General features: G+C 57.7%; 1 protein-coding gene across 4 annotated transcripts in view; it reads right to left on the minus strand.

The window, feature by feature from the left end:
• LAT2 (linker for activation of T cells family member 2) overlaps window positions 1-12915 on the minus strand; it is a 15690-nt gene extending 2775 nt beyond the window's left edge. For 2 of the 4 annotated variants that reach the window (XM_017533404.2, XM_017533402.2), the window contains exons 1-12: window positions 12366-12915; window positions 10193-10315; window positions 9214-9253; window positions 6697-6740; window positions 6475-6523; window positions 6234-6271; window positions 5888-5923; window positions 5774-5804; window positions 4887-4942; window positions 2841-2900; window positions 2435-2611; window positions 1720-1844 (exon numbers count right to left, since the gene is read on the minus strand). In XM_017533404.2, coding sequence (XP_017388893.1) covers window positions 1738-1844; window positions 2435-2611; window positions 2841-2900; window positions 4887-4942; window positions 5774-5804; window positions 5888-5923; window positions 6234-6271; window positions 6475-6523; window positions 6697-6740; window positions 9214-9253; window positions 10193-10286 — 732 coding nt within the window. In that variant the 5' untranslated portion in view covers window positions 10287-10315; window positions 12366-12915 and the 3' untranslated portion in view covers window positions 1720-1737. The remainder of the gene's footprint in view (window positions 1-1719; window positions 1845-2434; window positions 2612-2840; window positions 2901-4886; window positions 4943-5773; window positions 5805-5887; window positions 5924-6233; window positions 6272-6474; window positions 6524-6696; window positions 6741-9213; window positions 9254-10192; window positions 10316-12365) is intronic. The other 2 variants (XM_017533403.2, XM_037740251.1) reach the window with 2 other exon arrangements.
• Window positions 12916-12940: the final 25 nt, after the last annotated feature.

Consider the following 12940-nt stretch of genomic DNA (forward strand, 5'->3'; position numbering starts at 1 on the left):
CCCCTTTCCTTTCCCCTTTCCCCCCTTCCTTCCTTCCATTTTCCTCTTGTTGCCCAGGCTGGAGTGCAGTGGCACAATCTCAGCTCACAGCTACCTCCCCTTTCCGGGTTCAAACGATCCTTGTGCCTCAGCCTCCCGAGTAGCTGGGACCACAGGTATGCGCCAGCACACCCGGCTAATTTTTATATTTTTAGTACACATGGGGTTTCACCATGTTGGCCAGGCTGGTCTCAAACTCCTGACCTCAGGTGATCTGTCCACCTCAGCCTCCCAAAGTGGTGGAATTACAGGCGTGAGCCACCGTGCCTGGCCTCTTTTGTTTGTTTTTGTTTCAGGACAGGGTCTTGTTCTATTGCCCGGGCTGGAGTGTAGTGGTGCAGTCACAGCTCACTGCAGCTCAGCCTCCTGGGCTCAAGCTAGGCTCCCACCTCGCCTCCAGGTAGCTAGGACTACACGTGTGCCACCACACCTGGCAAATTTTTGTATATTTTGTAGAGATGGCATTTCACCATGTTGCTCACCGCTGTCTCCGCTGCTGCCACCCTGGCACAGATGGTACCCGTGCCTGGGTCCTTTCTGGACTTCCTGTCCCCACTCTCCCAGTACCCATTTTCCCAACAGCCAGAGAAATTGAATTAAAAACATCCAGCTGGTCTTCTGTCCAAAACCTTCCCCTTGGCTGGGCAGAGTGTCTCACACCTGTAATCCCAGCACTTTGGGAGGCTGAGGCCAGAAGATTGCTTGCGCCCAGGAGTTCAAGATCAGCCGGGCAACACAGCAATACCCTGTCTCTCAAAAAAGAAAAAGAAAACCAGCCAGGCGTGGTGATTCATGCCCGTAATCCCAGCACTTTGGGGGGCTGAAGTGGGCGGATCACCTGAGGTCAGGAGTTTGAGACCAGCCTGGCTAATGTGGTAAAACCTGACCTCTACTAAAAATGCAATGGCCTGGCACAGTGGCTCACACCTGTAATCCTAACACTTTGGAAGGCTGACGCAGGCGGATCACTTGAGTTCAGGAGTTCGAGACCAGCCTGGCCAACATGGTGAAACCCCATCTCTCGCCACTGCACTCCAGGCTGGGTGACAGAGTGACACTCTGTCTCAAAAAAATAACAAAATTAGCTGGGTATAGTGGCAGGCACCTGTAATCCCAGCTACTTGGGAGTCTGAGGCAGGAGAATCGCTTGAACCTGGGAGGTGGAGGTTGCAGTGAGCTGAATCATACCACTGTGATTCAGCCTGAGAAACAGGAGCAAAACTCCATCTCAAAAAACAAACAAAAAACCACCTTTGTATCTCCCTCCCGTCTCATGCAGTAAAACCCCAAGTGCTGGCCCTGCTGGTCAGCCTCCCCACATCCGGCCTCCACCTCCACTAGTCTCCCCTCAGCCCCTAGCTTTGCTTAGACCCGTGGGGCTCACTCCACCCGGGGGCCTCCGTTGTCCCCTCTGCCTGGATGTCCTTCCCCCCCGACGGGGTGAGGAAGGGAGCTCCGAAAGGCTTCCCTGGCCTCCTTAAATTGCAACACTCTGTCTTGCCCACAACCCCACACTACTTCCTGCCCCCCTGCCCTGCTTGATTTCTCTGCCGGACCTACCACCAGTGGATGTGCCGTCTCCCTCTACCCACACACTCGGCTGTTCCCTTGGACTGGGGGTCCTGCAGCCTGGAAGACCTCTAACCCTTGGCCCACAGCAGCTGGAGAGCAGAGGCCGGCCTACCTTCTTGGTCTGTCCTAGGCTTCTGAGACTGCCACCTCCCCGTTCACGTAATCCGGTTCCCCATCCTCCTCCTCATCTGGGCTTCCGGCCGGGCGGGGGGATGCTTCTCTCTGGACCTGCCCTGCAGACCAGTGGGCAGACAGGTCATTGAGTGGTTCACATGGACACACCCATGACTTCCCCCAACTGGAGTGCTGGGCTCAGACCCCAGACTCCACAAAACAGCCTGTGGGAAATGCCACGCCAGACAGGTCCTGGCGGTGTGTGTGTCTCCCGTCTGGGATTTGCCAGAGATCGTCCTGCTCTGAGAGAAGGTGGAACGTGTTATGCATGCATGCAGCTGGCAGAAGTTGCAGTGAGCTGAGATTGTGCCACTGCACTCCAGCCCCCAGTGATGATGGGGTCCTCCCTGCAGAGAGGGAGGATAGGACCCCTTCGCCCACTCCCACCGAGAAGGCTCCAGGAGCCAATGAAGCCTCCTCTGAGGATTTGCCCTGCCTGGGAGGACCTGACCCCACCCCGGAGGCCAGGGCTGAGGGCTGTCATACGTGGTTCAAGGTCTCTGCAGCTGCTCCTGCACCCCAGGCGTCACTGTGGGGTCAGCTGGCCCGGCTGGAGGAAAGCCCACTCAGCCCCGCCTTTCCAGGCCAGTCCCTCAAGCCTGCCCTAAGTGGGCCGACCACCCTGCGTCCTCTTCTCCCGGCCACCTACCCATGGCCCTTCTGGACTCTCGCCACTGACGGATGGATGCTGAGTTCTGATAATCCTCAGATTCTTCCTCTTCTTCCAGGGGGACAGAGGGACAGGGACTGGAGGTGGGGCCAGTCTTCAGAGCTGGCAAGGGACTGTGTTCTCCGCAGAGGCCACCTGTGCCCTCCTGCTGGGCACCTGCAGAGGGAGGATAGGCCCCCTCGGCTCAGTCCCACTGAGGTGCAAGGAGCCGACGGAGCCTCCTCCAAGGATGCTGGGGGCAAGGCTCTACCCAAAGACACCCAGGGATCCGAGAGCCTTCAGGCTTCAAGGTGGGGCGGCCTTTGATCAGTGGGAAGTGCAGGGGCGCTTGGCCAAGTGGTCTGCTGCTCCCAGCCCCAGCCTGCCCCTGGCTGGGCGGCCTTACCTGGCTCTGTCGTTTTCTGCTTGCAAATGAGCACATTCTCGTAGGAATTGGCATCATCATCTGCAGGAGAGAGCGGAGTGGGCATGGGGCTGTGTGGACTCTTGACAGGCCTGGCTCACCCTCTGTCCTGCCCTCCCTCTGCAGAGGACCTCTCCCGCCAAGCCCTACACCTCTGGGTACCCGAGGGACCTCAAGCCTTCTCCTGGAAGGGCTTCCTAATGGGTGCTGGCCTGGCACCCTGCAGGCTTTTCCCTGAGCCCTGAGCTCTTTTTTTTTTTCTTGTGGAGACAGGGTCTTGCTCTGTCACCCAGGCTGGAGAGCACTGGCAAAGTCATAGCTCACTGCAGCCTCCAGTTCCTGGCTCGAGCGATCCACCCCTCAGCCTCCTGAGTAGCTGTGACTACAGGCGTGCACCACCACACCCAGCTAACTTTAAAATATATTTTGTAGAGAGAGTATCTCACTATGTTACCCAGGCTGGTCTAGAACCCCTAAGCTCAAGCAATCTTCCCAAAGTGCTGTGATTACAGGCATGAGTCACTGTGCCAAGCATCCTTCTCTGTTTTCTAAGAGCCCCTCCAAATGCATTGGGGAGGGGGCACTTGGGGAGAGGTTTGCAATTCAGGCCCACGATGGGTGGCTGGAAGGAGGAAGGGAGGCAGGGGGCAGCTCAGAGGCTCGTTTCTGGGGCAATTAGGAGCTCTCCCTAGAGCCACTGCCGGGAGGGATCTGGACTCTTCCAGATAGGGCAGGGCGGGCTGGGAATGCTTTGCTCGGGGACCCAGGCTGAGTGTGGCATCTCTGAGCCTGGCACCCTGTCTTGGTCCTGTAATGGGGAAGCTGGGCTGACTGATGCCCTGCCTGATGTCCATCAGTAATGACAGGGTCCTAAGAAATGAGCACTGCTGGCAGGGCGTGGAGGCTCACACCTGTAATCCCAGCCCTTTGGGAGGCTGAGGCAGGAGGTGAGGAGTTCAAGACCAGCCTGGCCAACATGGTGAAACCCCGTCTCTACTAAAAATACAAAAAATTAGCCAGGTGGTGTGGTGTGTGCCTATAATCCCAGCCACTTGGAAGGCTGAGGCAGGAGAATTGCTTGAACCCGGGAGGCGGAGGTTTCAGTGAGCCAAGATTGCGCAACTGCACTCCAGCCTGGGTGACAGAGGGAGACTCTGTCTCAAATGAAAAAAAAAAGTGGAAGTGGCAGTGGTGGGGGCAGAAGAGGACCCCTGAACACCTACACCGGCATGGCCCAGGTGGGAGCCAGGCCAGGGAGCTGGACTCAAGCCCAGGGCCCTGCACCTCTCGGCACGCACCACCCACACTTACTCCTCTGTTGCCGTTTCTTTTTAATTGAGATGAAGTCTTGCTCTGTCACCCAGGCTGGAGTGCAACGGCATAACTCAGCTCACTGTAACCTCCACCTCGGGTTCAAGAGTGTCCCCTGTTTCAGCCTCCCGAGTAGCTGGGATGACAGGCATGTGCCACCACCATGCCCAGTTACATTTTTTGTATTTTTGTAGAGACAGGGTTTCACCATGTTGGCCAGGCTGGTCTCAAACTCCGGACCTCAAATGATCCACCCACCTCGGCCTCCCAAAGTGCTGGGATTATAGGTGTGAGCCACTGTGCCCGGCCTCTCAGTTGCCCTTTCTATAAAGGAAAAGCATTCAGGGCCCAAGGCTCTGGTGTTCTCAGCCTGCAGGGATCACTGTCCCTAGTACCTCTGGGCTCATCAGGAGATGCTCAGTCCTTGTAGACAGGGGCCTGGTCTCCCCTGACCTCCCCGAGCCAGCCCTCTAGTTCCCTGCCGCTGTGGCCCACTCCTCTCCCCCACGCCCTGTGCCCACAGCTCCCTCACTGACCCGCCTGCCCCCTGGCCCTCCTTGGCCCCCACCTGCAGCGACAACCTCCTTCTGTCCCCCCACCCTTCTCTGCCAATTCACCCGAACCCAAGCCCAGCCTCCTCTCCTGCCCGGAGTGTGGCTTCTGCCCCAGCTCCCACATCACTTCCTCCCCCGCCTCTGGCCTCATCCTCCGCCTCACCTTCGGGGGGCTTTGAGAACCGCCCCCAGTTGTAATACTCCATGGCAATGGGGTCTCTGGCCAAGAGAACAGACAGCACAGGTTTCCAGACCGGCTGGAGGGCGGGGTGGGAGTCCTCATAGGAGACAGTGAGGCCAGGGCTGCTCCCACTATGGCTCTTCTTGGGGGCCGTGGGGACTCTGCCAGGATCTCCGGATTCCCCCACCCCCACTTCCTGGAGCCCTGGAGCCACTGGGGAGGCTGGAGGGAGCAGATGTCTTGTGGATCCACCTTTTTTTTTTTGGGAGACGGACTCTTACTCTGTCACCCAGGCTGGAGTGCAGTGGCGCTATCTCAGTTCACTGCAACCTCCGCCTCCTGGGTTCAAGCAATTCTCCTGCCTCAGCCTCCTGAGTAGCTGGGATTATAGGTGTGCACCACCACGCCTGGCTAATTTTTATATTTTTCTAGAGACGGGTCTTCACCATGTTGGTCAGGCTGGTCTTGAACTCCTGGCCTCAGGTGATCCGCCCGCCTCAGCCTCCCAAAGTGCTAGGATTACAGGTGTGAGCCACCTTGCTATGTGACCTTAGGCCAGCCCGCATAGTGTGCCCATCTGTGAGATGATACAACACACTGAGGGGTCCTGGGTGTCCTGTCACTTGTCTTTGGGTGATGCTGAATGAGTCTCCATTCCCCGCCCCACACACCTCATGTCCCAGAGCAGGGCCAAGTCCGGTCCCACAAAGCCAGGGTCACCTGAGAGTCATCAGGGCCACCCAAGCCCTGCCTGCCAGGAGAAGGAGGGGAAACTGGATGCCAAGTTCTAGTGCCAGAGGCGGTTCCTAGACCAGGAAGCCCAGGGCCACATGGGCAGGTGGGGCAGTGGGAGAGGAGGGGCCACTCACACATAGGCGTCCTCCAACCCATGTCTGCTTCCTGCGGGAGGAGGCGAGAATCAGGCCTGAGCCCCTGGGCTCCAGCCCCTCGGTGGCCTCCCGTCTCCCTGGGAGCCCACCTACCTTTGCTGAAGTTCTGGTACCTGGAAGACGCTGGATCTGGAAGAAAGAAAGACCCAATCATCGCCTGCTCCCCGGCCCCAGCTTTCCACCCAGCTCGGGCTCCACGGCCCAAGGCGGAGCAAGGTGTTTCCTGGGTCTGAGCCTTTGCCATGCTCCCTGTCCCCTCCATTGGGCATGTGCAGGTGCGCACCCTCCCTGGGCCAGGCCGCCCCGCCCAGCCTGTGAGTCTGCTGGGGAGGCCTCCCCTGGCCCCGCAGCCGCCACTGCACGAGGCCTGTCCCCTCAGGTGTTGGCCTTAGTCCCAGCTTGGCTAGGCCTGTCCCTGTCCCTGCCCTATGCCACTCACCCTCCAGGCTGGGGGAGAACTGCAGCAGCTTGTCCTTCCTGCGGGGGGAGGGGGTTGAAGGAGGGACTGTGGGGTGAGGCCTCCCAGAACACATCCCCCCATACCCCTGGTGGGGCCATCATAGTTGAGCCCTGGGGCTCAGGGGCCAGGGGAGGGAAGGAGGGAGGTCTTGGCCTGGGTTCACCACGTGGGGACCTCCAGGACCTACCTTCCTTGTCACTTCCTGGGGGCTGTGACCTACCTTGCGGGTGCCGTCTCCGCCAGGGGTCCTGGCCATGCCTGCCCGACCACTGCGAAGGACAGGAAGTGTGGTGTTGGCTGGGCCCCCAGGCTAGCCCAGCCCGTCACACCATCACCTGCCCCCCACCTCAGGCCTGGCCATGGTGTCAGGGCAATGGGGACTGAGAGAACTGAACAAGGACACCCCAACCCACAGCCCAGCCTGGGACCCTTGGAGACTCACAGGAGTAGGTCTGGGACCCCATAAAGCTCTGTTGGTCCTCACGCCTGGAAACACAAGGGCTGTGCTGAGCCTGGGCCTGGCCTCTCACAGCCCGGGGACACAGGGACAGGGGAGATGGATGGGGACAAGGAGGGAGAGCAGAGGGACGGACCTGGGCGACAGTGGGGAGGAACTTCTGCCCTTTCAGGCCTCAGACTCTCAGCTCCCCCTGCAACCCCCATTCTCTGGTCCCTCTGCACATGGGGTGCCCACCGCTCACGCAGGGCCCTGGGCTGGAACCCCGCTCTCAGCAGCCCCATCCTCAGCGTGGCCTCAGCGGGCCTGCTGGGGGGTCCCAGGCCCCCTGGAGATGGTCAGAGGGGTCTGTGGACAGGGCTGGGGAGGCAGCCCTGAGATCCCGGGGCATGAGGATGAATAAAGACCTGCTCAGGGGCCCAGCGGTGACTTGGGGTAAATTATTTCAGCCAGGAGTGACAAAGAGGCTGCCTCCCACCTGCCGGTGCCAGGGAGTGTTTTCAATTCCTTAAAATAGCACATGTGGCCAGGCGCTGTGGCTCACGCCTGTAATCCCAGCACTTTAGGAGGCCGAGGCAGGTGAATCGCTTGAGGTCAGGAGTTTGAGACCAACCTGACCAACATGGGGAAACCCCGTCTCTACTGAAAATACAAAACAAATTAGCCAGGCGTGGTGGGTGCCTGTAATCCCAGTTAGGAGGCTGAGGCAGGAGAATCACTTGAACCCAGGAGGCAGAGGCTGCGGTGAGCCGAGATCATGCCACTGCACTGCAGCCTGGGTGACATAGTGAGACTCCATCTCAAAAAAAACAGCACATGCTCTGGGGACATTCAAACCCACCATTTACTTCCAAATAACTGGCAAGACAAGTTCAAGGCTTAGCAGACACAGCTAAGTGCCCAGCCGTTGCCTGATCTCCCTTCTTCCTTTCAGAAGAAACTTTGATTTTTATTCAGACAGCCTGTGCTCATGTAAAAAGCTATCCTGGCCGGTGCGGTGGCTCATGCTTGTAATCCCAGCACTTTGGGAGGCCGAAGTGGGTGGATCACGAGGTCAGGAGTTCAGGACCAGCCTGGCCAAGATGATGAAAGCCTGTCTCTACTAAAAATAAAAATATATGTATTAGTCAGGCATGGTGGCACACGCCTGTGATCCCAGATACTTGGGAGGCTGAGGCAGAAAATTGCTTGAACCTGGGAGACTGCACTCCAGCCTGGGCAACAGAGCAAGACTCCATCTCAAAATAAAATATAGCAGGTTTTGGGGCTCCTCCTCTGAACCAAAATGGGTACCTGGCCCAACCTTCCAGGAGCTCCTGGAGGACTGGGGCTCAGGGTGGCCTCCTTTAGGAGAGATACCCTGAATCCACAGGAGAGAGTCAGACGTGGCTTCCTGGGAGAAGCAACACAGGAGCTGGGCCACTGTGCTCACAGCAGTCACTTCACGAAGGCCGGTGGGGCCGAACCAAACCGAGGTGACAGATGGAGAGACAGGCAAAGGCCTTCCAGGGAGGGGATCAAACAGCCCCCCCACCACATGGGGACCTGTGGTGGTCTGGCCTTGACCATCTGTGGCTCTAAGATCAATCATGGGGCCAGGGGTGGGCAGGGCCTGAGGGAAGAGGGGAGAGGGGATGCGTCCGAGGAGTCAAGGGCATGGGGGACGCTGGGGGGGGACGCTGGGGGGGGGTCGCAGGCAGGCCAGAAATCGTGTGGCCAGAAAGACACAGAAAGGTCTAGGCCTGGCCCACGGTGAGCAAGGCTGGGAAGATTCTATTTTCAAATCTCACTGTGGTTTTTCAGTTGCAAAAGGAAATGAGGAAGGATGTGTGTGCGTGCATGCATTCGTGGGTGGGTCATGAGTGACTGCTCGGGGGTGAACATGGACCTCCGGGTTCTCTGAGCCTGCAGTCAATCATTCTATTTTTTTTTTTTTTTTGAGACAGAGTTTCACTCTTGTTGCCCAGGCTGGAGTGCAGTGGTATGATCTCAGCTCACCAAAACCTCCACCTCCCGGGTTCAAGTGATTCTCCTGCCTCAGCCTCCCAAGTAGCTGAGGTTACAGGCATGCGCCACCACACGCAGATAATTTTTGTATTTTTAGTAGAGATGGGTTTCTCCATGTTGGTCAGGCTGGTCTTGAACTCCCAACCTCAGGTGATCCGATCGCCTCAGCCTCCCAAAGTGCCGGGATTACAGGAGTGAGCCACCGCACCCAGCCAGATGCCTGGACTTCTAGAGGGCTTCACAGGCAAGCTCAAGAGTGGCTAGCCCCACAGCCCAGGCATCCCCGCCTCCCAAAGCCCCCCCAACCCAAGCTGCAGCAGGGCCTGGAGAGCGTCTGGGCACTTCCTCTCCCTCCTCTGATGCCTAGGGGCTGGCTAGAGACTGGCACAGAGGTGTGAGTGAAGGGGTAAAGGACGAGGTGCCAGGAATTCCCTTGGGGATACCCATGCCCAGGGTACGTGAATACACCAGGCCAGGGACATCGAGGCAACTCACAGACTTCTCTGCTGGTAGATTTTCTCTGACCTCTTTGCACCTGCAAAAACAAGCCAGGATTAGCAAGGGTCCAAGAGCAGCTGCGAACTGAGGTCAGATACTCCCCGCCGTGTCTTGTCTCCCAGCAGCACTTGGGGCCAAGCTGTCAATTACCAACCACCTGATATTAAAGAATATTTGGGGCCAGGTGTGGTGGCCCCAGCACTTTGGGAGGCCAAGGTGGGAGGATCACCTGAGGTCAGCAGTTTGAGACCAGCCTGGCCAACATGACAAAACCCCATGTCTACCAAAAACAAAGAAATTAGCTGGGTGTGGTAGCAGGTGCCTCTAATCCCAGCTACTCGGGAGGCTGAGGCAGAACGGCTTGAACCCAGGAGTCGGAGGTTGCAGTGAGCTGAGATTGTGCCAATGCACCCCAGCCTGGGCGATGGAGCAAGACTCTGTCTCAAAAAAAAAAAAAAAAAAAAAAAAAAAAAAAAAAAAAAAAAAAAAAAAAAAAAAAAAAAAAAAAAAAAAAAAAAAAAAAAAAAAAAAAAAAAAAAAAAAAAAAAAAAAAAGGCTGGGCGCGGTGGCTCACAAATGTAATCCCAGCACTTTGGGAGGCTGAGGCAGGCGGATCACCTGAGGTCAGGAGTTCAAGACTAGCCTGGCCAACATGGTGAAACCCCATCTTAAAAAAAAAAAGTATTTGCTCAGCGTATTTTAGAAGAGGAGAGGTTGGAAAAGCGGGTGCCACAGGCAGCCCCGACTCCCCTCCTTTGTCTGGGGCAATTTCTCTGGCCCAGGACACCGCAGCTGACCCAGCAAAACAACACCCCAGGTGCACGTGACCGATGTCTTCAGGGGGCAGTTTACGGGTTCAGGGGTCACCTCAGGAGGGTCATCAGCCCTTTCTGACCACAGCCAGGCCTAGGCTGACAGGGTCTCTGGGATGCACTGCCCATGCTTCTCTCCAGCACGCCCCCGGGCCCCCACCTACCTGGACGGAAGCAGCGCACACACAGGCTGGCCGCCACCCCCAGCAGCACCAGCAGCGCTGCCCCGGGCCACAGCAGTTCAGTCCCTGGGTTCATACTGGCTCCTGGTGTCGCCTCCTGTGGTTCTGAGATGGGGGGTGCCCGTGAGCAAGGGGAACCTTTTTCAGGAATCCCACCCCATACCCCCACTGTGCCGGAACAGTCACATAGCTGAGTCCAGGCTGTGGAAAGGCCACCTCCCCTCCTGGCTGCCGGCCCAGCCCAGCATCACCCTTGATAAATGCTGGAAGGTTCTGGGGGCCCACAAGATACCCCCACGTGCATGACCACAGCCCTACACACAGCCCCACTTAATCCAGACAACCGCCCTTTGAAGGTGAAGTTCACTGCCTTTCACAAATCGAGAAACTGAGGTTAGCGAGCTCACATCTGCTAAGAGGAAAGACGGGATTCAGGACGTAGCGTCCTGCCCCAACCCTGGCTCTGCCCATCACATTCATTGTCTCTAGTAAACCCACCCTGGCTCCTGGGGGTGACAGTCACAGTCTGTGGCCACCACCCATACAGAAGCACCCGGAAGCCCCCACCCATCCCAGGGCAACTCAGGGCTCCTCTCTGCCCTCCTCCTGCCTTGGGGTCCCTCTGAGGCCCACCCAGGACTAGGGAATGGGTCTTCCATTCCTGAAACAGCTGCAAGCCCAGATTCTGCCTGTGGTGAGAGCTGGGAGGAGGGGAGTCAGGGAAGGCTTCTTGGAGGAGGTGGCCCAAGAGCATGAGGTGGAGAAAGGTAGGCCGGGCGCACTGGCTCACACCTCTAATCCCAGCACTTTGGGAGGCTGAGGTGGGCGGATCACAGGGTCAGGAGATGGAGACCACCCTGGCCAACATGGTGAAACCCTGTCTCTACTAAAAATACAAAAAAAAATGTTGGAGCATGGTGGCTGGCGCCAGTAGTCCCAGCTACTCAGGAGGCTGAGGCAGGAGAATTGCTTGAACCCAGGAGGCAGAGATTGTAGTGAGCCGAGATTGTGCTGCTCCATTACAGCCTGGGCGACAGTGCAAGACTCCGTCTCAAAAAAAAAGAAAAGAAAGTTGATCCTTAGAGGGATGAGGCCCAGGGCCCTGCTGCAGGTATCTGGAGGGGGTGCCAAGGCTGGGCTGGAGACGTGATGTTGTAGGGAGGGGGCCCTGAATCCCCGGCCGGCACCTGGCCGGCTTCTTGGTCTGTGGCTGGTCCCAGCCTTGAAACCACAGCATGATGACCAGGCCTCAGCAAAGACACATGCACACCACACGCCGTGGCCTGGTGGATGGAAGCGCGGCCCTCTCGAGTGCGCTTCCAAGAACTGCTGCAACCATAAATAGCCCCAGGCCAGGTGCAGTGGCTCACGCCTGTAATCCCAGCACTTTGGGAGGTGGAGGCAGGGAGGATCGCTTGAGGTCAAGAGTTTGAGACCAGCCTGGGCAACCCGGCGAAATTCCATCTCTACAAAAAATACAAAAGAAAATAGCCAGGCACGGTGGTGTGTGCCTGTAGTCCCGGCTACTTGGGAGGCTGAGGCGAGTGGATCGCTTGAGCCCAGGGAGGTTGAGGCTGCAGTGAGCTGTGATCGTGCCACTGCACTCCAGCCTGAGCAATAGAGGACACTTTATTTCAAAAAATAATAAGGAGACCTGGTCCCCTGGAGATGGCCAGGGACAGAGTTGAGGGTGGTGGGGGTCTTGGAAGGGGCTGGGCATGGCGGGCATTTGTGGAGCTGACGCTCCCGAGTGTCCACCCTGCTTCCACTATGCGCTTCCCATCCTGGCCACCAGCGAAGGCTTCTCCCCACCCCACAGCTGGGGAAGATGAGGCTGGGAGCAGTAAACAGGACTTTTTAAAAGGAGGAGTTCCAGCCGGGCGAGGTGGCTCATGCATGTAATCCCACCACTTTGGGAGGCCGAGGTGGGCAGATCACACAGTCAGGAGTTCTCTACTAAAAAATACAACAAATAGCCAAGTGTGGTGGGGGGGCACCTGTAATCCCAGCTACTCGGGAGGCTGAGGCAGGAGAATCGCTTGAACCCAGGAGGCGGAGGTTGCAGTGAGCAGAGATTGCACCACTGTACTCCAGCCTGGGTAAAAGGACCGAGACTCCCGTCTCAAAAAAAAAGGAGGAGCTCCAGGCTGCCTACCTCCTGCCTTGGGTTCCCCCGGAGGCACACCAGGGCCTGAGCTGTCCGGCTTGAAAGCTGCGTGGCCTTTGACGAGTCTCAGGACCTCCCCGGACTTCCCAAATCCCTGCAGAAAGATGAGTCATAATCTCCGTGTGACCCTGAGTCCGTCAGGGGCCCATCACAGAGAAGCCACCAGGCCTCCCCGCAAAAGCCAAGTGAGTCAGTGGGAACAAGTGAATTTCCTACTCTGTGACTGGCACGACCCAGGTCACCCCAGGAGGTGGTCCGAGGAAGCTCCGCTCTCTCCTCCCCAGAGCCTGCCTGGGTGCTGCCCTTCTCCCTCCCCAAACCTCAACCTGCCTCAGTGCCCCCAACCCAGGGTGTGCCTCCAACCCCTCCAGCATGGCCCAAGTTCATCCCAGGCTTGTGAGGTTGGACTCATGGGGCCAGATCTTGCCTGTGTCTGGGGCCCCCCAGCCTCAGGTTTCTCATCCATAAAATGGGGTTGGGCTGGGTACGGGGGCTCACACCTGTAATCCCAATACTTTGGGGGGCTGAGGCGGATCACCTGAGGTCAGAAGTTGGAGACCAGC

The sequence above is a fragment of the Cebus imitator genome, unplaced genomic scaffold, assembly GCF_001604975.1.
Source record: "Cebus imitator isolate Cc_AM_T3 unplaced genomic scaffold, Cebus_imitator-1.0 Scaffold82, whole genome shotgun sequence".
Classification (NCBI taxonomy): domain Eukaryota; kingdom Metazoa; phylum Chordata; class Mammalia; order Primates; family Cebidae; genus Cebus; species Cebus imitator.